General features: G+C 40.2%; 1 protein-coding gene across 3 annotated transcripts in view; it reads left to right on the forward strand.

Annotated features, from left to right (window-relative positions):
* TDRD12 (tudor domain containing 12) overlaps positions 1–25,100 on the forward strand; it is a 58,574-nt gene that overhangs the window by 12,211 nt on the left and 21,263 nt on the right. For all 3 annotated transcript variants that reach the window (XM_007671492.3, XM_007671491.3, XM_007671493.3), the window contains exons 9-22: positions 2,932–3,044; positions 4,650–4,723; positions 6,406–6,486; positions 8,988–9,039; positions 10,053–10,160; positions 12,441–12,626; positions 13,369–13,525; positions 14,096–14,223; positions 14,984–15,169; positions 17,205–17,333; positions 19,112–19,229; positions 19,767–19,906; positions 20,056–20,276; positions 24,652–24,748. In XM_007671492.3, the coding sequence (XP_007669682.2) occupies positions 2,932–3,044; positions 4,650–4,723; positions 6,406–6,486; positions 8,988–9,039; positions 10,053–10,160; positions 12,441–12,626; positions 13,369–13,525; positions 14,096–14,223; positions 14,984–15,169; positions 17,205–17,333; positions 19,112–19,229; positions 19,767–19,906; positions 20,056–20,276; positions 24,652–24,748 (1,790 nt within the window). The remainder of the gene's footprint in view (positions 1–2,931; positions 3,045–4,649; positions 4,724–6,405; positions 6,487–8,987; positions 9,040–10,052; positions 10,161–12,440; positions 12,627–13,368; positions 13,526–14,095; positions 14,224–14,983; positions 15,170–17,204; positions 17,334–19,111; positions 19,230–19,766; positions 19,907–20,055; positions 20,277–24,651; positions 24,749–25,100) is intronic.

Raw genomic sequence — 25,100 nt, forward strand, 5'->3', positions numbered from 1 at the left:
CTTCTCTCTTCCTTTACCCTACCACTTTTCCTCCTGCACTTAGGATATATCTCTTCTTGGATGTCGCGCTAATGCCTCAAATGTAACATGTCCAAAACAGAACTCCTCATCTTCCCACCCAAATGCTCTCTTCCCCACACCTTTCCTGCCACTGTAGGCAACACCACCATCTTCCTTTTCTCACGAGTCCATAACCTAGGCATTTTCCTGGACTAATCTCTCATTCAACTCACATATTTAATGTCATCAAATCCTGTTGGTTCTATTATTGATATTAATATTAGAAGTAGTAGTATTGTATTTGTTAAGCGCTTATTATGTGTTAAACACTTTTCTAAGCCCTGGGGTAGATACAGGTTAATCAGGTCAGACACAATCCTTGTCCTATTTGGGGCTCAAAGTCTATGTAGGAGGGAATTTGCTTTGTGTTATGCTGTCGAGTCGACATGTATCTAATTCCCATTTTACAGTTAGGAAACAGAGACACTAAGAAGTGACTTGCCCAGGGCCACGCAGGAAGCATTTGGCAGAGCCGGGCTTAGAAGTTAGAAGACTTCCAGGCCCGTGTCCGTTCCACTAGGCCACGCTGCTTCTCAACATCGCGAAAATCCACCCCTGCCATCCAAATTACTCTCACACTGATCCAAGTCCTTGTTATAACCCTCCTTGACTACCGTGTCAGCCTCCTTGCTGACCTCCAGCTTCCCCTCTCTCCGCTCCGCTTGCCTAGGTCAGTTTTCTAAAAAAAATAATGCTGTGTAACATTTCCTTACTCTTCAAAAACCACCTGTGGTTGCCTGTCCTTCGCTGCAGCAAGTAGAAATGGCTTCCCCATTGGCTCTAAGGCATTTAGTTAGCTCTCACCACCTCCTGATCCCTATTTCTCTGCCATTACCACTCAACCATACACTCTGCTCCTCTAATAGCAGCCTACTTACTTTCCACTACCAGTTATTTCACTCTCACCTCTCTGTCCAGTCTTTGTTTGGGATTTCTCCCTTCTGCCTGGAACTCCCTCCCTCTTGTACTCTAAAGCCCCACTAAAATGACATCTCCTTGGGGCCTTCCTAGAGTGAGGTGTCATAACCCCGCCCTATTTTTCCTCCCAATTACATACCTTATATGCAGTTACTTCTCATAGCTGTACTTTAATGTGTCACCCTCCTGCTAGACTGTAAAAACCTTGAGACCACGGATTACTTACTCTGTTGGCCTCTCCCAAGCAGTAAATACAATGCTTTGCACAGCATAAGTGCTTAATAAATAGCATTGACTGATTAATTTGAGGGCTTTGGGCAAATGGAAACAAGTCTTTCGAAGGGTGTCCTTTAGAATTGAGGGCATTAAGAATCAACTATGTATGTTGAAATGTGTGTGTGCGCACACATGTGTACTGTAAATATCCACCCTAATTTGAAGAAGGATTTTTTAAATCATGAAATTAAAATTGAAGGGGAAGATACCTGGATATGAAAAACTCTTAACTGTTTTTCTCTCTAGTTATTCTTTCCTCAATCTTCCTAAATTAATTCTTTTCTAACAATACTATTGGTTGATCAATTATTATAAGTTTCATTTGACTTATTTTAAGTTTTGAAATGTGATTCTTGTATGTGTTACTTTGAATTTCCTGATATCTGTCAGATTCATTCAGGTTGACTCATTGTGGTAAAGGAATGTCTGCTAATTTCTGTTGTATTGTACTCTCCCAGAGTGCTTATAAGGCACAGTGCTCTGCACATAATAAGCGCTCAATAAATACCACTGATTGAGCTTGATGATTCTTGCTTCCCATTTTAGAAAATGCATTGGTATTATAAGTCTCTTGGGACCAATTCCTTTGAAATATGATTGGCATTAATTTGCTAGAATTTATTCCATAAACAGCAGAATAAAATAAGATTATTCTAGAGGTAAAATCAACGAACGGACTCTAGCATTGTCGACAGCAGAGTTCTGGTATCATATTTGGCTCTTTTTGGAGTCAAATATGGCTCTCGAGCCAAGGAGTGGGACGTGAGATATCAGTCAATCAGTGTTATTTATTGAGGGCTTATTGTTTGCAGGGCACTTACAACTTTCCCCTTGGGACTCAGATTAGTCGGGGGCACCCCTCCAAACACTCCACAATGTGTGAGGCCACTACTATTCCCCGCATCATACCTAAAAGCAGTGGCAGATAGCATAAGGCTACTGAACTCTGGCAGGCTCAACCTTGGGTCAGCATTGAGCAGCCCCCGGGCCTTCTGCCAGGTGGGGAAGGTGGGCACCGACCTCCAGAAGGCCAGGCACCTGATTAATTAATTCAGGGGTCCCCCGGGTTTGGGGGAGGCTGCAGCGACTGCAGGGCTCAATGGGCAGCCCCTGCCATGAGCCTGGATTCACGCTACTTAGAATCATTCCCCAGTAAATCAAAGTGAAGTATGCTGTGCTAATGTGTTGAAATTGTATGATTAGCTTCTTTGTGCACCAGCTGTAAATGGTTTAATTTTGTTTTGCCCTTTGCACAAAAAGGTTGCCAATTCCTGCTTCAGTTTTTGAAATCAAGCAGGTGAGTCAGTCAGTCTCAGTTAATTTGGTTAATGGGAAAATTAGGTGTAGGACAGCTAAAAGACCTGAATCTCATTGGAGTGAGTTGTTCCAGACCCGAATATTTATTTTAGTGAATATAGAGGCATCTTAGTTGCTATTGCATACACTTTATGCAGTGACAGGAAAGGGGGGCAAAAAAGACTTACGTTAGTGTGGCATAAGAAAGGAGTCCATCCTTATCCCTTTTTATTTTCTCTGCTGCATTAACATTTGTAGTATGTTTGAAGTTTCTACTTCTTCACAGAATTGCTGCATCCTAAACTGCCTTTCTCTCTCTTTATTTTTTGGTCCACTGCTTTGAGGTAGTCCCTATATCACAGTTGAGTTTTTAATTTGTAGGTATTGCCTCTCAGGCCCCAAAACTTCCAATTGGAGATTTCTCACCTAAACAAGTCCTGGGGAATGAGTGTAAGGAAAAAGAGCACATTTCTTCCAATGAAATAAATAATTCTGTGAGTACTTTTCAAATGTGATTTAAAATATTCTCAGTGGTTGATATTGAATTCTTTCAAAATGTGCTTTAGTTCCGTGATTTTTATCATAGTAACAAAATCGTTCTGTGGATGAAATATAATTAAGTGGTTCACTCTTAACAGTATAAAGTGCTGATTTTTAACCTGAGATGGTGAAAAATAAAACAGCTATAGGGCAGATACATTGTGTACACCGTTGCCTCAAGAAGTGGTACAAATAGGTCCTCTAGCCTTCTGCCAATTCAGTAGTATCTCCTTTCTAAGTTTACCCTCTCATTTCTTTCTGCTCTCTTTCCCTGACTTTAACCTCCCCCTTAAAAAGAAAAGTAGGTAAACCACAAATTATCCATTTATCATTTTGGGTGTGGAGACAAATTTGGGGCAAAACACTGAAGGGGTGGGGAAGAAGGAAACTGGAGGACCAAGGATCGGTGGGGAGGAAGTGAGAGAGGTTTTCCATCGTTACCTGGCTTGTAGTAGTAACAACATTCATTTAGCACGGGTGGGAAATTGACCCAGTCCCTGGCCCTTAAGAGGTGCTCACAATCTAATAGCTGGGCTGGTAACTGTGATAAGCTGTTCCGAGATGGGAAGTGATGCTGGCTATGCAGCCCTGGCCTTGGGGGATTCAGGTCTTTTCAGCTGTGCCGGGACCAAATCCTCAAAGCACTTTCTAGACTCTGGACAACAGGGGATGAGCTGAGTCTCTGAACTGGGCCCGGAACCCAGTGGGGATGATGGCCTGTGGGCTGCAATCTGTCAGTGGAGGGTAGGGATGTCCCGTCTCTTTCCAGTTCCCTGGAACAGGATGGACTGGCTACACAGAGAGGACTGTGGGGACAAAGCTAACAGCTTTCCCTCTTAGGTGCCAGTCGAGTAAGTCTGATGGCCCTCTTTGCCTTAATGTTACTGGCGCCTGTTCTATTGTCTCTGGCAAGCCTAATTTAATTTTTTGGAAGTAGAGGTTTTTCAAGATTGTGAAAGTAATTGCTATTTTAGAACGTGTTTTATTGGATAGACCAAAGAAGTGGAGTGTTGCCTTTGAATTAGAGAAGAAGCATGTGGCCTTGTGGATAGAACACAGGCCTGGGAGTCAGAAAGACCTGGGTTCTAATCCCGGATCCGCCGCTCATCTGCTGTGTGACCTTAGGCAAGTCACCTAAGTACCCTCTGCCTCAGTTACCTCATTTTTAGAATGGGAATTAAGTCTGTGAGCCCCAAGTGGGAGATGTACTGTGCCAGCCTGATTACTTTGTATCTACCCAAGCGCTTAGAAGAGTGCCTGGCACATAGTAAGGGCTTAAAAGATACTATTTTAAAAAAAGAATGAATTGATGGGCAGTTTTGGTCATTACTTTATCCCTTTGGGCGGAAACCTTCCATTGGCAAAATACTTTTTTTTGAAAGTTAATTAGGTCACTTTAGTGATTCTAAGGCATTTCTAAATTTGTTTTGGCACTGTGGCAACATAAGGGATTTCATTTTATTAAGAAAATTTGTCGTTGTCTCAGAACATTCATGCTTCACTTAAGTGGATATGTGTCATGTAAAAGAAATATGAAAAAAATGTATTTTGTTCCATAGACTGTCACTTCAGGGTGCTACCTTCCAAAAAGAGACATGACTAATCTTGCTGACTCAGTTGAACAAACTGCAAGGTATGATTAAAAATTCTGTAAAATCCAGTATTGTTGGAATTAATTGTAGGTGTTGTAGTCTAGCAGCACTGCTTATACAAAATAATTTTGTAGAGGATATTGATAATGTGAATTTTTTTTTGTTGTTTGGATTACTTGTTAAGTTGGGTTGTACCTATTTTACACGGTCTTGCTTTGTGAGGATTGAGCATTCAGTGAGTGGCTTGGTACGATTTAAAAACCTTGAAAGGCATGTATTTTTTAATTCTCAGACAGTTTCCTAAATGTTTCTGACATAACCTTTTCAAGGAAATCCTAGAATTTAGTAAACTGTAAAGGGGGGACACATCTTTTTTTCTGCTGTTCTTAAATTTCACACAATGTAAAACATGTCAGTATAAATTAACCAATTTTTTTTTTTTTTGGAGGGAGAGGAGGAATAGTGATAATTTAAAAAAAAATAAAAAATGCATAGGCATTCCACTAACTAATGCAGAAGAGGTTTGGGCTAATGTGCACCACACAGTACAATGTCTGGAAGAAGGATGCCTTTTTTGACCTTTTAAATCATAAAATCTTATGGAGTGCCACTTTAAAGCTGATTACATCTTTAAACCAAATACAACTCTGATCAAAAACTAGCACAAGAAGATGGGCTTTACATCTCTTTAGCTTAGCCAGACTTTTAGGAAGAGATTTCCATACCTAGTATGAGATGGTACTCCATTCAGCACTGCCGTATGAAACCTGGGGATAATCCACTGCTGAGAATAGGCCAGACAGTTTCTTAGTTATTTCTCTTGATGAGCTTTGAGTAAAGGTGAAAGAGAATATGTCTATAAATTGTATGACCCTTGTATTCAGAGGTGATGCTTCTGATGGTGAAAATTTACACTGAAAAGGCCAGCTTTGATCCATTTGCCCCATATACTATTCCCATGTTGTACTGAAATATTTCCTATTTATATCCTATTTGCAGGCCCTGGTACCGTTATCATTTTTGCCTCCTAGAGAGTCTCGTGATCTTCTTGAAGGTTCTTGTTGAAAGGAGCCACTCCTTTGTTGCTTGTAAAAGAGAATATTTTTGAATCCTAAATTGAACTTTTAGTAAAGGAGAAGAATGTTCAGGGAGAAGATAGTTTCACTGGCTGGCTTTTGTTAGTAGGCTAAATATTTTGTATTGACTTCAACTTCCAAATGGCTCCCTATGACTGACCTGGTTAATGTAATACATTCTAGAAATTACAAGTAATTTGACATAATACCGAGGTAATGATACTTTTGTGTTGGAGAAAAGATCCTATTTTGCTGATCTCATGTGATAGGAAAAAAACTTTTAGCTACCAATCTAGCAGGACTTAATTTAACATTGGAGAAGTACTTCCATTTCCAATGCTATTATGTTATTAATCACCTCCATAAAGCCCTTACCTCTTTATTAGTATGTCCTTGACCTTATTGGGATTGTTTGCCGGGAAGAGTTCATTGAAGAGCCTATTTCAGAAGTACAGGAAAGATATTTTCATGTACATAACTCAAAACAATTTTGTTGCTTAGGATTTAAAAACAATGTAAAAGTATGTTTTCATACTGAGTTCTTGACATTCTTTTTTTTTTAGAAAAGGAGGGCATTTTCAGGGTTTTTTTGTGTATTTTCTGTATCAATACGTTTTAATGAAACTTTTAAAATGTTTAAATTATAGTGTATTAAGTCCCAAGTTAAATGAAAACCAATCAAAATGGACTAAGAAGAGAGGCTGTGGTGAGAGAAATGGCTGTGTGAAGTAAGAATTTTTTTTCATTAAATATTGTATTGGTTCACAGTGATTCAGAGCTATATTTTCACTGAAAACAGTAGTATAGACTAGCGGTGACCAAACCTCGAAGACCTGAAGATCTGCGAACCAAAAATATAATATGGCAGAGACTCACAGACCCAACAGAGTTCTTATAACTGGAGTAGCGAAGAGGCATTCAGGTGGCTGGGTTAGGGGTAGGAGAGGAATCATGGCAAGTAAGAAACAGCAGGGCGCTTGAGGAGGGTCTGGGCCCCTCACCCTATCTCCATCCCAGGCAAGCTGCCACCAAGGTGAAAAACAATCCCCCAAGCCCATGTTAACCTTGTTTTTCAGGGTAAGACACACAGCATGTGGAGAAGAGCTGCATGTGGCTTGCAAGTCACAGTTTATCCATCCTAGTATTAGCACTTTGGTTGGATAAGGTTGTTCAAGTCCAAATATTTTGCCTTCCTTAATACCAGGATCATTTACTCTGCTTATTTGAGGAGATGGAGCGTGTTTTCCTTTCACAATAACCAGTTCTTTGAGTGTTGCACTATAGAAACCGTGAGCCATCTTTAAAACTTGTAAATTTGCAAAGTGAATGCTCATCTTCATGTTTCCTAAGTCTATGTTTCATGTTACTGTTACAGGCAGCAATACCTTGTATCTTGCCCCACTATTCTGATACATGTTTCTGGATCCTCTAAAATACTGAATGCTGTTGACTCTTAGCATATATCCAGCTGCACTGACATGAGAGACAAAGAGTTAAGCTCTTGTAAATTAATTTTAGAAGAAACAATGGTTAAAAACTAACCTCAGTGGTTTGTCAAGATGTTGGAAACCTAACATCTAGAGTAGAAAAAAGTTAACACTTAAGGGATTGTTTTATTATGTAGAAGAATATGATGCCACCTGCTGGTCAAACTGTGTAACTTCGTAGGTTAGATAACACTAGTCTACAGCAAGTTAACAAAGTGTAGATTTTTAAGGGCATCCGTTATAATTATCTCTTGATAATACAGCATTTTTTTTCAGGGACATGTAAGATTTAAATATCTCCACATTTTTTCCGCTGGTATTTAAAAGCTGTTATCAATCTATCAATGGTATTTATTGAGCGTGCAGAGCACCGTACTAAGAACTTGGGAAAGTACAATATAAGAGTTGGTAGGCACGTTCCCTGCCTACAGTGAGCTTAGTCTGCAGAGGGAGACAAACATTAATATAAATACATTTCAGATATGAACGTAAGTGCCTAGGGCGGACGGTGGTGACGCCCTCCCTCCTCACCTCCGCCAAACTGATTCTCTTTCCCTCTTCAAAACCTTACTTAAAAATCACCTCCTCCAAGAGGCCTTCCCAGACTGAGCTCCTCTTCCCCCTCTACTCCCTCTGCCATCCCCCCTTTACCTCTCCGCAGCTAAAGCCTCATTTTCCCCTTTTCCCTCTGCTCCTCCACCTCTCCCTTCCCATCCCCACAGCACTGTACCCGTCCGCTCAACTGTATATATTTTCGTTACCCTATTTATTTTGTTAATGAATTGTACATCGCCTTGATTCTATTTAGTTGCCATTGTTTTTACGAGATGTTCTTCCCCTTGACGCTGTTTAGTGCCATTGTTCTTGTCTGTCCGTCTCCCCCGATTAGACTGTAAGCCCGTCAAACGGCAGGGACTGTCTCTATCTGTTGCCGACTTGTTCATCCCAAGCGCTTAGTACAGTGCTCTGCACATAGTAAGCGCTCAATAAATACTATTGAATGAATGAATGAATGGTGTGGCTATCAAGTACTTAAAGGGTACAGCTCCATATGCACAGACGATGCAGAAAGGAGAGGGAGATAGGGAAAAGAGGGTTTATTCAGGGAAGGCGTCTTGGAGGAGAGGTGACATTAATTCTTCGAGGTGGAGAAAATGGTGTTCTGGTGAATATGAATCTGTACCCTTGCGATATGTGGTATTCACCCCACCCTCAGCCCCACATCACTTCTGTACATTAAATTATGTACATATAAATTATCTATATTAATATCTGTGTCCTCTAGACTAAAAGTTCACCATAGGCACAGAATGTGTCTCCTCCGCTCTATCATATAGTGCACCACCAATCACTTAGTTCAGTTCTCGGCATACATTAAACCCTCAATAAATACCACGTATTGAGTACTTTGGTGATGTTGTATAGGTAGAACCCACAGGATTTGGTGACAGACTGAATATGGGTGTTACATTAATTTATGTAGTTGTGGGTAGTGATTATGGAGGCACCCATCTTGCTATTTTTCCAACAGTCTCTTGTCGCCACTGCTGAAAACCGAATTCTGGGTTGAAGGGCTCATTGGTCCGGCCTAGTAATGGCATTACGTATGGTCTTTACTGATTGAACTATAACTTCTCTTTGCTAGAATTGGAATTAGAATAATTGAATTGAAAAATACAAGCACAGTTTCTTGAGATGTCCTTTCATTTTTGTAATTTTTAATGTAATACCATCCTTTGTAGGTTGCTGCAGTTTTTAAATCCAGATCCTATATTTGCTGATGGCACTCATTATGTACGTCAAGAGCTCAGAGCAAAGTATAAGTATCTCTTCATTCATCTGTGAAATACCCCTCTCTTTTCTTTGTTTACAAGCCTAAGGGCAGAATGGAATGCCAGGATTTGTGGGAGACTTCAGCTTGAAAAGTGTTGAAATTCATTGGTCTAGAAAAAAATCCAAATGGAAATTGGGACAAGAGAAAGGGGGCAGAAAGTGAAATGAGCAGGGGAACTGTCCTGGGCCCTGCATAGGAGTGGAGTGGTCCAGTTCTAAAGAAGGACTGCCTACCAAGTCCATGTCTCAAGCCCTTTTAGGCCAACCAGGGTTGCTGCTTCTGGTGCCTCTTATCCCCATCCTAAAGCTGTACTTCTTTCCAGTCAGAACTCTGTACAGAAGCTAGAACAAACACAAGAGGCAGTAAGAAGTGTCTGGGAGTTGCTCTGGCAAGGGGATTCTCCCTGCCCTGGGGTGCAGATAACCTGAGGAAGTTGATTACTTTTTAATTCACCTTACTATTACTTGATCTAGATTGAAGCCTCATGATTTACCTCTGCACTCTGTCCTCTTATGATCCTTCCTTCAACCTTCTTTGTTTTGATGTCTGTTTTCCCCCTCTAGATTGTAAACTCCTTGAGGGCAATGTGTGTACGAACTCTGTTTAATTATACTCCCCTAAGTGCTTAGTACAATGTTCTGCACACAGTAAGCACTCGATCAATGTAATTGGTTGATAGCCTCTATTAAAAATTCACCTACAGTCAGATGGACAGTTGCTTCAAACACATTTCTTAAGTTTCATTCAGCAGTAATAAAGGGTATTCCAAGATTTAGGACTTTAAAGAGGATATGCTAGGTAATTATTTTCTCGATTTAGTTAATTGACTATGTGCATTTTGCAAGCTAATAGGCAGTGATAAATTGTATTATTTCGTATTCCCAATTGTTTTTTCATTTAGTTTAAAAAATGATTATTCTATATTCGTAGCCTTGTTAGTGGCAGACAAAAGTTAATATATTCACTTCATCAGTTGCAGAAACCAAATATCAGCATGCAGCAGCCTTTCACTGTTCTCCGCAACAAAATTGAACCATGTTCAACATTTGAAACCGCACCTCTGTCGAGAAACCTGAAGAAGGTAAACTAAACTACGTTAAAATCTTGTGTGCCATGTCCAGAAGGGAAGGAAAAGAGTATTTTTTTTAATGGCAGTTGGGAGGCATAATTATAATAATTTCTGTAGGGGAATTCCATTTTAAATTTTCAGGACTTCGTGCAACTTCCCACAGTGCTTTTTTATTAAAGATTAATTTTTCTTTTAAGAAAGTGTGAGAAAACAAATTGCTTTATAATTTGCCTGGAACACAAAATGCATTTTAGAAAATTGCTCATGTTTATATTTCAGCATCATTCTTTGTTCCTAACCAATGGTTTGATAAGACGGCACGCTCACCAACTCTGTTGTAACGTACACTCCCAGTCACTTAGTATAATACTCTGCGCACAGTAAGTGCTCTTGGATAAGAGATACAAGCTTTCCTGCATGTGATAGGAGTTAAGCTTAATGAAAAATCAGTTTTTTAGTTTGATTTTTTTCTTCCGAGCACTATATATATATGTAATTATGTGTGCACATATATATATATATATGTCTATAATACAGTTATAATATCAATTTGGGGGAAGAGTGTGCCTTCCTAAGTTATATATAGCCTTGTCCCAGCTTAATAGAGAACTCTTTAAATGGTAAACTAGGATTGTACACTTTTGCAGTGAACCTGGACAGCTCTAAGTGCATTAGTTGCATTTTCCAATTTATTCATTCAGTCAGTCATTTTTATTGAGTGCTTACTGTGTGCAGAGCACTATACTAAGTGCTTGGAAAGTACAATTTGGCAACAGATAGAGACAATCCCTACCCAACAACGGGCTCACAGTCTAGAAGAGGAACACAGACAAAACAGAACAAGTAGACAGGCATCATTAGCATCAAAAATAGATAAAAAGAATTATAGATATATACACATCATTAATAAAATAGAGTAATAAATATGTACACATATACACAAGTGCTGTGAGGCGATGAGGAGGGGAGGAGGAGTAGAGGAAAAGGGAGCTCAGTATGGGAGGCCTCTTGGAGGAGGTGAGCTCTCAGAGCTTTGAAGAGGGGAATTTATATGTTCCTAGTTGTCTAGTTTAATTTTCATCTCTTATACCATTCAACTACTTAGAAATTTAGGTATAGTTGTCTGTTTTAATAGTATTTAAAAATTGATAGCTGATGTGCTACAATATCTACTCAGGTTTATAATGCAAGGGTTGCCATTAAACACCATGAGCCTTAGCAGTGTCTTCAACTGTGCAGCATGCCAAGCCCAAACAGTAGGAAGCACATTGCTTAATTCCCTAATCATGTTGAGAAGCAGCGTGGCCTAGTGGAAATAGCAGCTCTGCTATGTGACCTCGGGCTAGTCACTTCACTTGTGTGTACCTCTGTTTTCTCTTCTGTAAAATGGGGATTAAATCCTACTCCATCCTACTTAGACTGTGAGTTCCATATGGGAGAAGGGACTATGTCCAACCTGATTGTCTTGCATCAACTCCAGCACTCAGTACAGTGCTTAACACATTGTAAGCACCTAACAAATACCATCATTAATTAAGCCAAAATACATATTGAAACGACACATTCTGCCAGTACTGAGAGTATTGTGAAAACATCCTGATCTGTTCCTAATTACTGCTTCCTTCTAGAGCCCTACCAGGGTAGCAAGAATCAGTGTATCAATCTCTTTGCAGTGGACAGTCTCTGTTTCTTCACCTGAATGGAGTTGATCCAATTCAATCTGGTACCTTGGCCTGCCCAGAGAAAAATGCCTCATTTCTAACATCAGGGCCCAAATCTAAAATAACTGACAAATCAGTTACTTGAAGTGCATTTGAAATAAATAGATGATCATCTGATTTTAGAATTAAGTTGTAATGTCTTCCATATGGCTGTGTCCTCAGGCCAGTGCCATAGTGCATAATTGTTCCTGCCTAAGAGCAAGTTTTCATATAGAACTTGCTTCAGTAATTCCATATGATAGTTCTTTCATGCAACATTACTGTATATTTTATAAAAGCCCCAAGGATGTTGCAGAATAACCTTTAGAATTTAAAAATTCCTTTCAAAATATGTTCATTGCATTGGCAACTGGGGAATTCTATTAAGGCTGTTCTGTATTTTGTGATGAGAAAGTTTAGGCTTTCTTCTGTCAAAGCACTTATCTCTTTAGAAATCCTCTCACTTATCTACTTAATGTGTTTGTTTTATCCTACTATTCAGCCACTAGATATTTATGTGCCATAATTCAGTGAAATTAGTTAAGTCTCTGAACTTTTTGAGATTGTATTGGTGTCTTTTTATTTTTTTTAGGCACTTCGCAGGAATAAGTTTCAAGGACCTAATCACACTGAATCTTACTGCTGGCCACCAATTGCTCGTGGATGTGATTCAGTAGTCATATCTCATCATGGAAAAGATCCTTTATTGTATATTCCACCAATTCTTACATTTATGCAAATCGGAAACTGCTACAAGTCTTTACCCTCTAGGAATGGAGTAAGGAAAAGGATATTTTCATTTTATAATGAAATGGTAACAGTTGATGTTTGGATGGGCAAATTTGACCAGTGAAATCTGGCCAAGGAATTGTCCTTTCATCTGTCCTTTCAGTAGATCCTGTTATTGGCTTCCTTCCAGATGCATTAGGAACAATTCAGCCCAGGATAGGAAAAACTCTTATTTTGTAAAGGGTGGTTAAAGTGGGCTAGTGGTTTGTAAATCAAATGTATGTATTTGGGCAGTCAAGAGGAGATAGATGATTTGGAGGATGTCTTTATTAAAGAATATAAAATATGTGTTAAGCTTAATCTGATCATGTATATGAATTGGGTTAAAATAGGATGGAAGCAGTGCGGTTGTAAAATTGTGAAAGCATCGTATAGTTTCTCTCTCAAATCCAGGAATATTTATTTCCTATTAATCATCTTTTTTCACATCTGGTGGCTGCATTCACTGCAAATCCGCATCCCTTGCAATGACTTAATCCATTTACATTAATAAATTTTAGTTCACAAAGTATTAGAAATACTTTAAACTGACTTGCCTGTAGAAAAACCAGACTCCTCTCTAATGTCAAGGTGGCATATGGGTGCCTGGAATTGTTTCCGTAAAACCTGAGAGTCAAAACTTCCAGCCAGTCCTGACTGACGGAGTAGTTTATGAACTAAGAGAGTTTGATTCTACTTGTCAGTCCCTTTATTTTGAATTTTTGTGTGAATTTGTGTGTTTGTGTTCACAGCCATTAGCAGTCATTTTATGCCCTGGATGGAAGAAGGCAATGCTTGTTTTTGACCTGTTAACAGAGTACAGCAGAGGCACCAGACCTCTTCATCCTATGTTAGTGTTAGTTGGACTCTACAAAGAGGAAGCCAAAAATATGAAGCTTCAAAAGGGATGTAAGTAGGAAAATCAAAGAAACTAGCATGTTTGTGGCAGGGCATAGTGAAACTAGGTTTTAGCACAAAATTTCAGCCAATCGTATTTGAGCACTTACTGCGTGCAAAGTACTGTATGTCCTGAGTGCTTGGGAGAGGACAGAATAGGTAGACATGTTCTCTGCCCACAAGGATACATTTTAGAGCAGAAATTGTGAAAGTTAATCTCCTTCCAGTTGGTAAATGAAGACTTTTTTTAAAAAACCCGGGTGTGGAAATTACATGATGTAGGAAGAAGTTAATGGAGAAGAGTCTAAGGCTCAAACGCATTCCTCTTGTTAATAACTGAACTGTGGGAATAAATAAGCCCAGGTTGAAAAACCAGCTCATGAACCTTTGCCATGACTTCCTTCTAGCTTATTATGAATCTAATTATATGTCTTTTTAAAAAAATTGTTTTTCCAATATTAACTGCCACTTATAGGAAAGTTAACATCTGCAAATGAAAAATCAAACTTGTGAGATTTCGTAAATAATGATGGTTACTGTGGAAAAAATAAAAACCGTTACTATTTTTGTTTTAAAATACAGGTGAAGTAATCATCACAACACCACACAGCCTTTCAAGACTCCTTAAATATCATAGCTTATTATTTCTTAGAATCTGTCATCTTATTTTTGATGAGGTTGAAGCATTATTCTTGGAAGCTAGTGAGCAAGTAAGTTCAGCATATTATTTACTGTAAAGGTCTCCATTAAATTAAGAACCAGAGAATATGTGTGCCCAATAATGCCACCATCTAAAGTGATGATATAGAGCTATGGAACCTATTATTATTATTATTTTCTCCTTTAGAAATTTTATGACATGAACTCTTTGCCCTCTCTTCAGGATCCCAACAGTCAGCAATATTTCCTTGGGTGAGAAGCATGGGATGTGAACTTTATTATGGGCAATGTGTCTAAAATATTGAAACAGCCTAGCACCAAAGATTGAGGAAGGGAAAAAGGGGTGGGGATTGGAAAGTTTTATAAGGAATTTTTTTCCTCAAATTGTGGTAGGGTCTGAATGTACCTTGAGTAAGTGTGAATTCCAGTGGGTTGGCAGCTCTTTGTCACTCCCACCTATTCGACCCCAAGTAGGGTGAGTGTTTTTTGAAGGGATTAAATGTCATCAATCCATTGAGAACATCTTTATTTCACAATGCTCTCTGCTCGGTTTACAAGCATTAGGAAAAGCTTTATGCTATAATTATGGAAACTCTTATGAGAGATGTGTTCTCCGAATATTCAGTATATCTCACGCCTCCCATAAAATTCAAAAACTTGATCCCAATACATTTTCCTAACTTTCTACTCATTTCCTTATTTCTTGATCTTATTCTTATTTCTTTTGTTGTTAGTTAATTGGTTTTTAAATGCTTGTACAATACAAAAGTTCCTCTTCAAGGTAATTCTGACAAGCCACTTTTTTGCTAGATGCATACTATCTTAGACTATTTCAAGAAAATGAGTATTGAAAGAGATTCTTCACCACATCAGATTGTCGCTGTTGGAACTCATTGGAGTAAACACTTAGAAATTTTAATAAAAGAGTTCATGAATGACCCTTATATTGTTATAACTGCCTTGGAGGAAGCTGCACTCTATGGAAATGTACAACAGGTAACTCAATGTGGAGGTATTCTCTTTTTGATGGTAGCCTAAAATGGGTATCTGTAGTAGTTCTAGTTTCTTTAGTACACCTGCTGATTTAGGAAAATTATTTTTAAATCCAAAGTGCTCAATATTCCTTTCACTCAATAAATTGTATGTATTGAGTGCCTTCTTTGTGTTCTAAGCATCTGGGAAAGTAAATACAGCAGAGTTGGTAGTCACATTTGCTGCCTTCAAAGAGCTTACAACGTAGTGATTTTTTTAAGATGATTTAAAAATTCTGAACATTTTAAAATCACAGGGCTTATCTTACTCCTTTGTGCCCAGAATGGTTCTGTCAGCATCTTTCCAGAGCTAAGGGAAGAGTCCCTTCCCCCTGCTGGACTGTAAGCTCCTTGAGGGCAAGGAGCATGTCCTTCAGCTGTGTTGTGATCTCCCAAATGCTTATACTCTGCCTGAAGTAGACATTCAGTAAATAACCATTCATTAACTTACCCTTTCGGGCATGTGCATGAATAGATTCAAACTCTGGGTGGGTAAAGGAGTTACCACACCCATGGGATTGACACAGATTTTGGGGCAGGCTAGACAGTTAAACTAGCCCACTCTGAACATTGGAGCCATAAAGGGATTAGGGATGAAGCAAAATGACCCTCTGTCATTGAGGCTGTCACTCCTCTCATCCGCACTGGGCTCTCGAACCAGAGGCTCTTCTTGCCTCCAGCCCCGGAGCCCTGTGAGAGTGCGCTACCATTCTTCCATTCATTCAGTCATTTTTATTGAGCACTTACTGTGTGCAGAGCACTGTAATAAGTACTCGGGAGTGTACAGTATAACATTAAACAGACATATTCCCTGCTTACAATGGGCTTACAGTCTCTGTCCCTCCCTGGTCTATCTAGACAGGTTGAGGAGTCTACCGGGAACTAGATAGGGTTTGCGGCTCCAAAGTTGCTAAGGTAATTTACATCCTGTGGACTAGACAGGTACTGTCGCACTTTTCATCCTCCTGAGTAATATTTATTAAGGACCTATTGATAAAGTGCCCTCTCATTGCCTGTGAGAGTTCAATTACAAGAGACAATCCCTAGCCTTAAGGAGTTTAAAGACTAGCCGGGGAGTTGAACAGGCACATATGGTTTCAGATTAGAAGTAAAAACAGTTACACGAAGGAAAAGATGGACAAGTGATTAAATGGTAGGTAGATCAGTATGTAATGCTGTGTGGCTATAAATAAGTGCTTAGATAGCTCTAGGGATGAGGAGACATGGAGAGGAGTAATCTAATTGGGATACCTGCTGGGTTGCAGGAGGGATTTGAAGTTGGGGAGAGGTGTGATCTTGCATATTTGAAGGGGGAGAGAATTCCAGATGGTAGGAGGGGCGGATTAAAGGGCCAGTGGTGGGAGATTCAAGAGTCGGGCAGTGATAAGGTGAGCTTGGGAGGAGCGGAGAGCACAACCTGGAAAGGAATAGGAGGAAAGAGCGGAACTGTAAGGAGAGAGGAGCTGGTGGAGAGACTTAAAGCCAATCGTCAGAAGGTTTTGGGGGTGCTTTTTTTCATGGTAGCTGTTAAGCTCTGACTATTTTCCAGGCCGTGTACTAAATGTTGGGGTGGATACAGCTAATCAGGTTGGACACAGTCCCTGTCCCATAGGAGTTCTTAATGTAAAGGAAAATAGGTAATTATTGGCAATTTTTGTGGAAGGGAAAGAGTCGTGCCGAATGACATTTTAGGGTAATGATCTCAACCGCAGAGTACATTGTATAGACTGAAGAGGGGGGGAATGAAAGCAGAGGGACCACCGAAGAAGCCAGTACAATTGTCTAGTCAGGAGATGACAGAGTTTGAAACAGGGCGGTAGCTGTTTAGGGGGAAAGATTGGGGCAGATCCAATAAATACTGTGAAGAAAGAACCAACAGGATTTAGTGACTTTTTCCATTCAATATGTATTTAGAAGTCCAAAAAGGACAATTACAGTGACTAAAACTGAAAGGAATATGGGTATTTTAAAATTTGATTGTCTCTCTTTTCCCTTATTAGGTAGTACACCTGTGTTTAGAATACGAAAAAACTTCTCCTTTACTCCAATTTCTTGATTTTACCCCAAGTGTTACTCAGAAAACTCTAATATTCACCAGTTCTGTAGATGAAGAAGAATTGATTTATAAGGTAAGCTTTATCAAAGATCGAAAACTTCCATGGTGTATCCAAAGGGCCACCTGCCCGTTTCCCCCCCAGGAGGGTCTCTTGATAGCCTTGACCAGACCCAGACTGGAAACCAGACCAGCTGCCTCCATTGGACACAAAGAATTAGGAGACAGAAATCCCAAAGGAGTCCTTGATGAGACTGAATCCCCACATCTGCTCTTTCATTAGACTGCTGGGGACTTCCCAGCAGTCAATCTTCCTTACCTTCCCCTCATCTGCCTTGGTAACTCAGGTGCCCTTTGGGTCAGCATGGCTGGAAGGGACATAACCATTAATGGCCAAAGCATCTTAGGTCCTTTATAAATGGTTTTTAAAAATCGGGAAATACAGCTTTGCAGTGACACATGTAGCTACTGGAAAGAACCAATCTGCATTGTATCAAGTCTGAGATTCAAAAGCTCAAACACTGTATTTGCTTTTACTCTGGATTTTCCCAAAGTTTCCATTTTTGTGTTTAAATGGCAATTGGCTGTTCTTCCCAGCCATGTGGAATTTTGAGAGTATTAGAAAATTGCCAAAAGGAGTTTGACCTGTCAGTTGACCTGATACTATTAAAAAGATAATATGCCGGAGCAGTTTAGATTTTTTTCAATCTATTGTCAGGTTATAGGGACATGAGCAGTGTGTGTCTCGCTGCACCAAGAGTCAGCATTTACATCAGCTTTGTGAATAGCTACGGCTGTATGAGCCCGGAACACCTCATAAATTTTCCTTTCCTAGGGGGTGTAAAAGACAGTGGCATTGAAAAGAGTCCCACTTCCTGCAAGGATTTCAAAGCTGGGGTCAAGGGCCAGGATTCACCAGGGGTTTTTTATTAACCCAAGCCTCTCCCTGGCTCAGCTGTCTTGCATAATTTCCTCTCCAAGCATTTCGTGTTCCAAGAATCCTTTATAGAGGAGAAAGTCCAACCAGTGTGGTAAAAAGCTTTTGCTTTGAAGCTAGTGATAACCCTTGTTGGAAAAGCTTCATCCTGAGGGATTCCATCTTTGGTTTACACCAGATATATAAATAGCAATACTATATTAGGCCCAATTGTCCCATGTTTTACAGGGCATGTAAATTCAGCTTTTGTGTCTTTGGAACCAATGTGTTGTAAGCCTTGTGTATTCAAGCGCTTGGTACAGTTCTTTGTACAAAGCGCTCAATAAATACGATTGAACAAGTGATTGACTATTACCAAGGAAAGTAGCATGGCATAGTGGATAGAGCAAGGGTCTGGGAATCAGAAGGCCATGGGTTTCAATCCCGACTCTGCCACTTGTCTATTATGTGACCCCAGGCAAGTCACTTTACTTCTCTGTGCCTCAATTACCTCATCTATAAAATGGGGATTGAGACTGTGAGCTCCTCGGGGGACAAGGACTTTATCTGTGTCCAACCCCAGTGCTTAGTAAGGTGCCTGACACATAGTAAGCACCTAAAAAAGTAGCATTATTATTATTACCAACACATCCTAGATTACAGTCCCAGGTCACTGAACCACACTCCCTTCAGAGGGTGGATCTCGTAGTCTTGTTTTATTCAACTTTACAATGAACTATAAAGGAAAATAATAGAAATTTTTATAAAAATAGATGGTGGTCATGAATTTTTCTGGAGTCTCTTCCTACCTCTCTATGTTCAGGATAGTAATTCCACATTGGAACAAAAATTCTTTGTTAGTAACTAGCAGTTGACACCTGGGTTTTATCCATATATAATCTTTTTTATTGATTTCAACCCTTGGGTTTCATCTTCAGGCAGTGGTGAACAGTTCAATATTTTGTATCAAAAGCCACAGAGATATGGGTTTTGACTCCAAAAATGTTTTGGAACAATGGAAAAAGAAATTCAGTTCTGGCACTCATGTAGTGTTAGGTAAGTGCTTACATTTCTGCATATTTGTAACCATAGGTTAGAGAAAATTATATACAAGCATTTTTAAAGGATTTTTGTATATTTCTTCCCAAGAATCTCATTACTAAAGTTCATTAGTCCTCTAGGAAAGAATTTCTAAACGGTGACATCAGTGATTACTTAGTAATCTTAAAACTTGTTTTACTGATATAGGAATTGTTTTATTTTGAGGAAAGGAAACTTCTTTCACAATCGATATTCAAATATATCTGTGAAAATGGAACATTTTAAGGTATTGTAGAAGTAGCAGACTCTGTGGATAAACATGTGCTTGTAGCAGGGAAATAATCATTTGGGGAAAGAAGTTTGCAGTTAGCAATTGATTATTGATGTTTGCATTTTAAAAAATGGATTTGAAAGTGGGTAAGATACATTTTCTAGTGTAAATATAGTTCAGGAAAGAACATTCTTCAGGGATGTATAAGTTTGAACATTTAGGAAAACAATGTCATATTATTTTTGTCACCTTTGATAATATTTTTCATTCTTTCTTTTCAGTTTTAACAGATGACTGCATTCCTTCCTTGGCTATTACTGATGCAACTTGTGTGATCCATTTTAATTTTCCTAATTCTCCAAGAATTTATGGTGACCGTTTGTACTGCATGTCAGATAATTTTCAAAATTTAATAGAACAGGCAGGTTTGGTTAATTCTAAAATATGTTTACTTTGAACACTAACATTCGTAAGCATTATGACAACTCCAGAACCTTAATTAAGATTTACAACTAGAATAAAAATGAATAAACCTCTTCCACTTCTTCCCTTTCTTCCTTTAAATTTAAGGGTGCTTCTGTAGAGCAAGGTGTCTCAAAGGCAAAGTCTATTTTACTGCTGACTGAAAAAAGTGCCTGCCATGCAGTTGGTATACTGCGTTATTTGGAACGAACAGATGCCAGTATTCCACCTGAACTGTGTAATTTTACTGCTGGTGTCCTGGAAGCTAAAGAAGATATGAAAGTTGGAAGACCTCTCTGTCAGTACCTTAAGGATTTTGGTTTTTGCAAGTAAGGTCATATTACATTAGTAATAAGCATAGTCTCTATAAGTGTCACGTTTTCTGCTTCGGAAAGTCGGGTTTAGCAAAGGTCGATATCCTTGAGCATGTCTCTCATTGCTGTTGTGGTCATTACTATTTGAAGACATTGTGAATATAGGCTGGGGCTTCTTTTGCTTTGTAGTGCTTCCTGCTCCAGCTTCTATTCTTCAGGTTTATGAGTACTATTCCTTGTATCATTATTATTATTACTACATATTTTTGGTTTTGCTATCTGTCTCCCCCTTTTAGACCCTGAGCCCGTTGTTGGGGAGGGATTTTCTATCTGTTTCCAAATGCATGAATATTAGTATTAGAGGTTTGTATTGAAAGCTCTGGGAATCAAGATTTGGGTTGCAGTACTGATTCTGCTTGTAGGAGATTTATGTGGACAAAAATCACATGTGCATTTCAGAGTGTGCTGCATCCCTGCTCACCTACTTGCTTGTTTGGATTTTTTTTTCTGTGTTTTTCTTTTTTTATGGCATTTGTTCAGCACTTACTGTGTACTAGGCACTGAATTAATCTCTGGGATAAATACAAGCTAATCAGGTTGGACACAGTCCATGTCCCACATAGGGCTCACAGTTTACAGATGAGGAAACTGAGGCACAGGGAAGTGACTTTACACAGAGCAGAAAAGTGACAGAGGCAGTATTAGAACCTAGGTCTTTCTGCCTCCCAGGGTCATACTCTATCCACTAGGCCACATGGCTTTTTGTGTGCCATGTCCCTCTTTTGACAGGGATGAAAGAGTGAGTGGCCTCACACTATAATTGATGGTTCTCTGCAGCCATGGAGTCTCAGTATCTAGTCATATTCATACCTCCATCCATTTATGTGCTAAGAACTGTGCTAAGTACTGGGGTAGATGCAGGGTAAGCAGAGCAGGCACACATTCCCAGCCCCTCATAGACCTCAGAGAGCAGGTATCTGGTCACAGTTTTACAGATGAGGAAACTGGGCCCAGTGTGTTCAAGTGACTTGTCCAAGATTAAGCTGTGAACTGTTAAACCTTATTGCTGTATCGTGCTTTTCAAGTGCTTTGTATCGTGCTCTGGACACAGCAAGCGCTCAATAATTACCACTGAATGATCCTTTGGCAATGCTGGAACTAGAACCTGGGCCTCCTGACTCCCAGTTCCCACAGGCTCTTGTCACTAAATCAAATTCTCTGTGGTGAGCTTAAAAAGTCCAGAGAGGACATGATGTCTTCTAATGAGTAAGTACTCTTTATTGAGCACTTACTGTCTGAATTAAGCACTTTGAAGGGTAAAATAGACTCAGACATGATCCCTGCCCTCAAGAAGCTTAAAATCTAGTAGAGGAAGCCGACACTAAAATAATCCACAGGTAGGAGGAAGAAGGGAAAGTGAGCATATATATTTGCAAGTGTTAAGTAATCAGGTAGGTCATAGAATAGATCAGTTGTATTTACTGAGTCCTTACTGGGCGCAGAACACTGTAATTAGCACTTAACTTACATTATATTTGTATATAATACAAATTTGTATAATAAGCTATAATCAAGTCAGAATATGGCAAGTGCTTGGACCAAGGTGATGGTCAGTGTGAGGCTGCAGAGGCAGGTAAATTTGGGAGTCATCCACATAGAAGTGGCGAATGAAGCCATGGGAATGAATGAGCTCCCCAAAAAGGGAATGTAAAGTAAAAGGGAACTAGAGAGCCTTGAGGGCCACCTCACCGGTAGAGGGTGAGAAGCAGAGGAAGAACCATTGAAAGAGACTGAGGAGGGACTGGAAACCAGATTGTAGAGAATCAAGAAGGAAGTTGGAGAGGAAGTAGAAATAGTATGTACAACCCATTCTAAGGAGTTCAGATTCTAATGGGAGAAGGGAGATCAGACAGTAGTTGGAGAATGCTGTCAAATCCAGAAATTTTTGTTACTAAATGTGTGAGGCAGGCATGTTTGAAAGCAGTGGGGAATGAGTCATCAGAGGATGAATTTTTGAAGAAGTGATCAGGGAGGAATTTACACATAGCAGAATTGCTTTTAGAAGATGAAGATGGTTTCAGAGGCACAGGTGAAGGGGGTAGATTTCAAAAACAAGTGAATGATATCCTCAAGAGGCAGACCGAAATGATGGGAGAGTAGATGTGGGGGATGGAGAAGAACCTCGGGTAGACTGCACCTGATAGTTTCAACATTGGCCATTGAGAAGCAACTTGGCCCAGTGGAAAATTCACTGACCAGGGAGTCGGGAGACCTGGGGTTTAATCTTGGCTCCACAACTAACTTGCCGTATAATCTTGGGCAAATCACTTAAATTCTGTGCTTGCTTCCTCATTTGTAAAATGGGGATTCATTACTTGTTCGCCCTCTTCTTAGACTGTGGGTACTGTGTGGGACACACCATCCTTCCCGTCTCTCAGGCCCGTGATCTCGGTGTCATCCTTGACTCGTCTCTCTCGTTCACCCCACGCATCCTATCCGTTACCAAGACCTGCCGCTTTCACCTTTACAATATCGCCAAGATCCGCCCTTTCCTCTCCACCCAAACGGCTACCTTACTGCTACGGGCTCTCGTTATATCCCGGCTAGACTACTGTGTCAGCCTTCTCTCTGATCTCCCTTCCTCCTCTCTCGCCCCGCTCCAGTCTATTCTTCACTCCGCTGCCCGGCTCATCTTCCTGCAGAAACGATCTGGGCATGTCACTCCCCTTCTTAAACACCTCCAGTGGTAGCCTGTCAACCTCCGCTCCAAACAAAAACTCCTCACTCTAGGCTTCAAGGCTCTCCATCACCTTGCCCCTTCCTACCTCTCCTCCCTTCTCTCTTTCTACCGCCCACCCCGCACGCTCCGCTCCTCTGCCGCCCACCTCCTCACCGTCCCTCGGTCTCGCCTATCCCGCCGTCGATCCCTGGGCAATGTCCTCCCGCGGTCCTGGAACGCCCTCCCTCCTCACCTCCGCCCAACTGATTCTCTTCCCCTCTTCAAAACCCTACTTAAAACTCACCTCCCCCAAGAGGCCTTCCCAGACTGAGCTCCCCTTCTCCCTCTACTCCCTCTACCACCCCCCCTTCACCTCTCCGCAGCTTAACCCTCTTTCCCCCCCATTTCCCTCTGCTCCTCCCCCTCTCCCTTCCCATCCCCTCAGCACCGTACTCGACTGCTCAACTGTATATATTTTCATTACCCTATTTATTTTGTTAATGAAATGTACATCGCCTTGATTCTATTTAGTTGCCATTGTTTTTACGAGATGTTCTTCCCCTCGACTCTATTTATTGCCATTGTTCTTGTCTGTCCGTCTTCCCCGATTAGACTGTAAGCCCGTCAAACGGCAGGGACTGTCTCTATCTGTTGCCGACTTGTTCATTCCAAGCGCTTAGTACAGTGCTCTGCACATAGTAAGCGCTCAATGAATACTATGAATGAATGACAGGAATTGTCACGGTTCTAATTGTATTGTATTTGTCCCCATGCCGAATAAAGTTCTTGGGACAAAGTAAGCGCTTCACAGATACCTCAGTTATTAGCTGGCGGTATCCTTGGAGATGAGACTCTATCTGTTGCCGACTTGTTCATTCCAAGCGCTTAGTACAGTGCTCTGCACATAGTAAGCGCTCAATAAATACTATTGAATGAACGAATGAGAAGAGGGAGATAGTACTTTCAGGGTATTCAGGGGTTTCAGGAGGGAATTAAAGGTGTGGAACATTTGTTGGGGGTTGTTGGGCATGGGAGGGATTGAGGGAGAATAATGTTGTGAAAAGAAAAGGGCAGTAAGTAGTAATAATAATAATTGTTGTATTTGTTAAGTGATTCATATGTGCCAGGCACTCTACGAAGCGCTGGAGTGAATACAAGCAAATGGCGTTGGACACAGTCCCTGTCCCATGTTGGGCTTACAGCCTCAATCCCCATTTTACAGATGAGGTAACTGAAGCCCAGAGAAGTGAAGTCACTTGCCCAAGGTCACACAGCAGACAAGTGGCAGAGCCGGGATTGGAGCCTGTGACCTTCTGACTCCCAGGCCCATGCTCTATCCACTAGGCCATGGTGCTGCTAGCAAGTAAGGGTGAATTCGAAGTTGTCAGAGTTGACCTATTGCCTGAATTTCAGACATCTGCACTCCACAGCTCAAGGGTAGAAGCAGAAAAATGTCACGCAGGTGATTGGAACTAACTGGTTATTATGCAGTTTAATCCCAGTGCATTTATATGCCTCATTTCTTCGTAGGGCTTTTGATTTACCTTTAATGATTTGTAGAGTTAAAATTTTCCAGATTTCATTTCAAGATTAAAGGTCCCAACAGTATTTTTTTAACTGATTTTTTTCCCTGGTTTTAAAGATTCTTTTGCGCTAACTTTAATTTTACAGAAATAAAAGGATGTGTCCTGATAGACATCGTATTAATACAGAAGTAGATATACCAAATATTTTTTCTGAAAAAACTCCAAATGATGGATACATAACTGTAAGTGTTAAATCCTTTCATTTGTTAGTTATTTTTAGCAATTCGCAATAGAAGCTAGTAATGCTCCTGTATTTTTATGTAGTTAATTCAATCAATCAGTAGAATTTGAGTTTGCACTTCTTGCAGAGCACTGTAATAAGCACTTGGAAGAGTACAGTAGAGTTAGAAGACATAATCCCGGCCCTCAAGGACCTTATAATCAAGCACAGGTGACAAACAATAAATTATAGATAGGATGAAGCAATACAGTAGAGAGGTTGGGGTGAGTAATTAGGAAGTTTCTTTTATGCAGGTGATGGATGGTATTTTGGCCTTTTAGCAAAGATTTTTATTTGATACTAAATGGGGTAGT

Source organism: Ornithorhynchus anatinus, chromosome 11, assembly GCF_004115215.2.
Source record: "Ornithorhynchus anatinus isolate Pmale09 chromosome 11, mOrnAna1.pri.v4, whole genome shotgun sequence".
Classification (NCBI taxonomy): Eukaryota; Metazoa; Chordata; class Mammalia; order Monotremata; family Ornithorhynchidae; genus Ornithorhynchus; species Ornithorhynchus anatinus.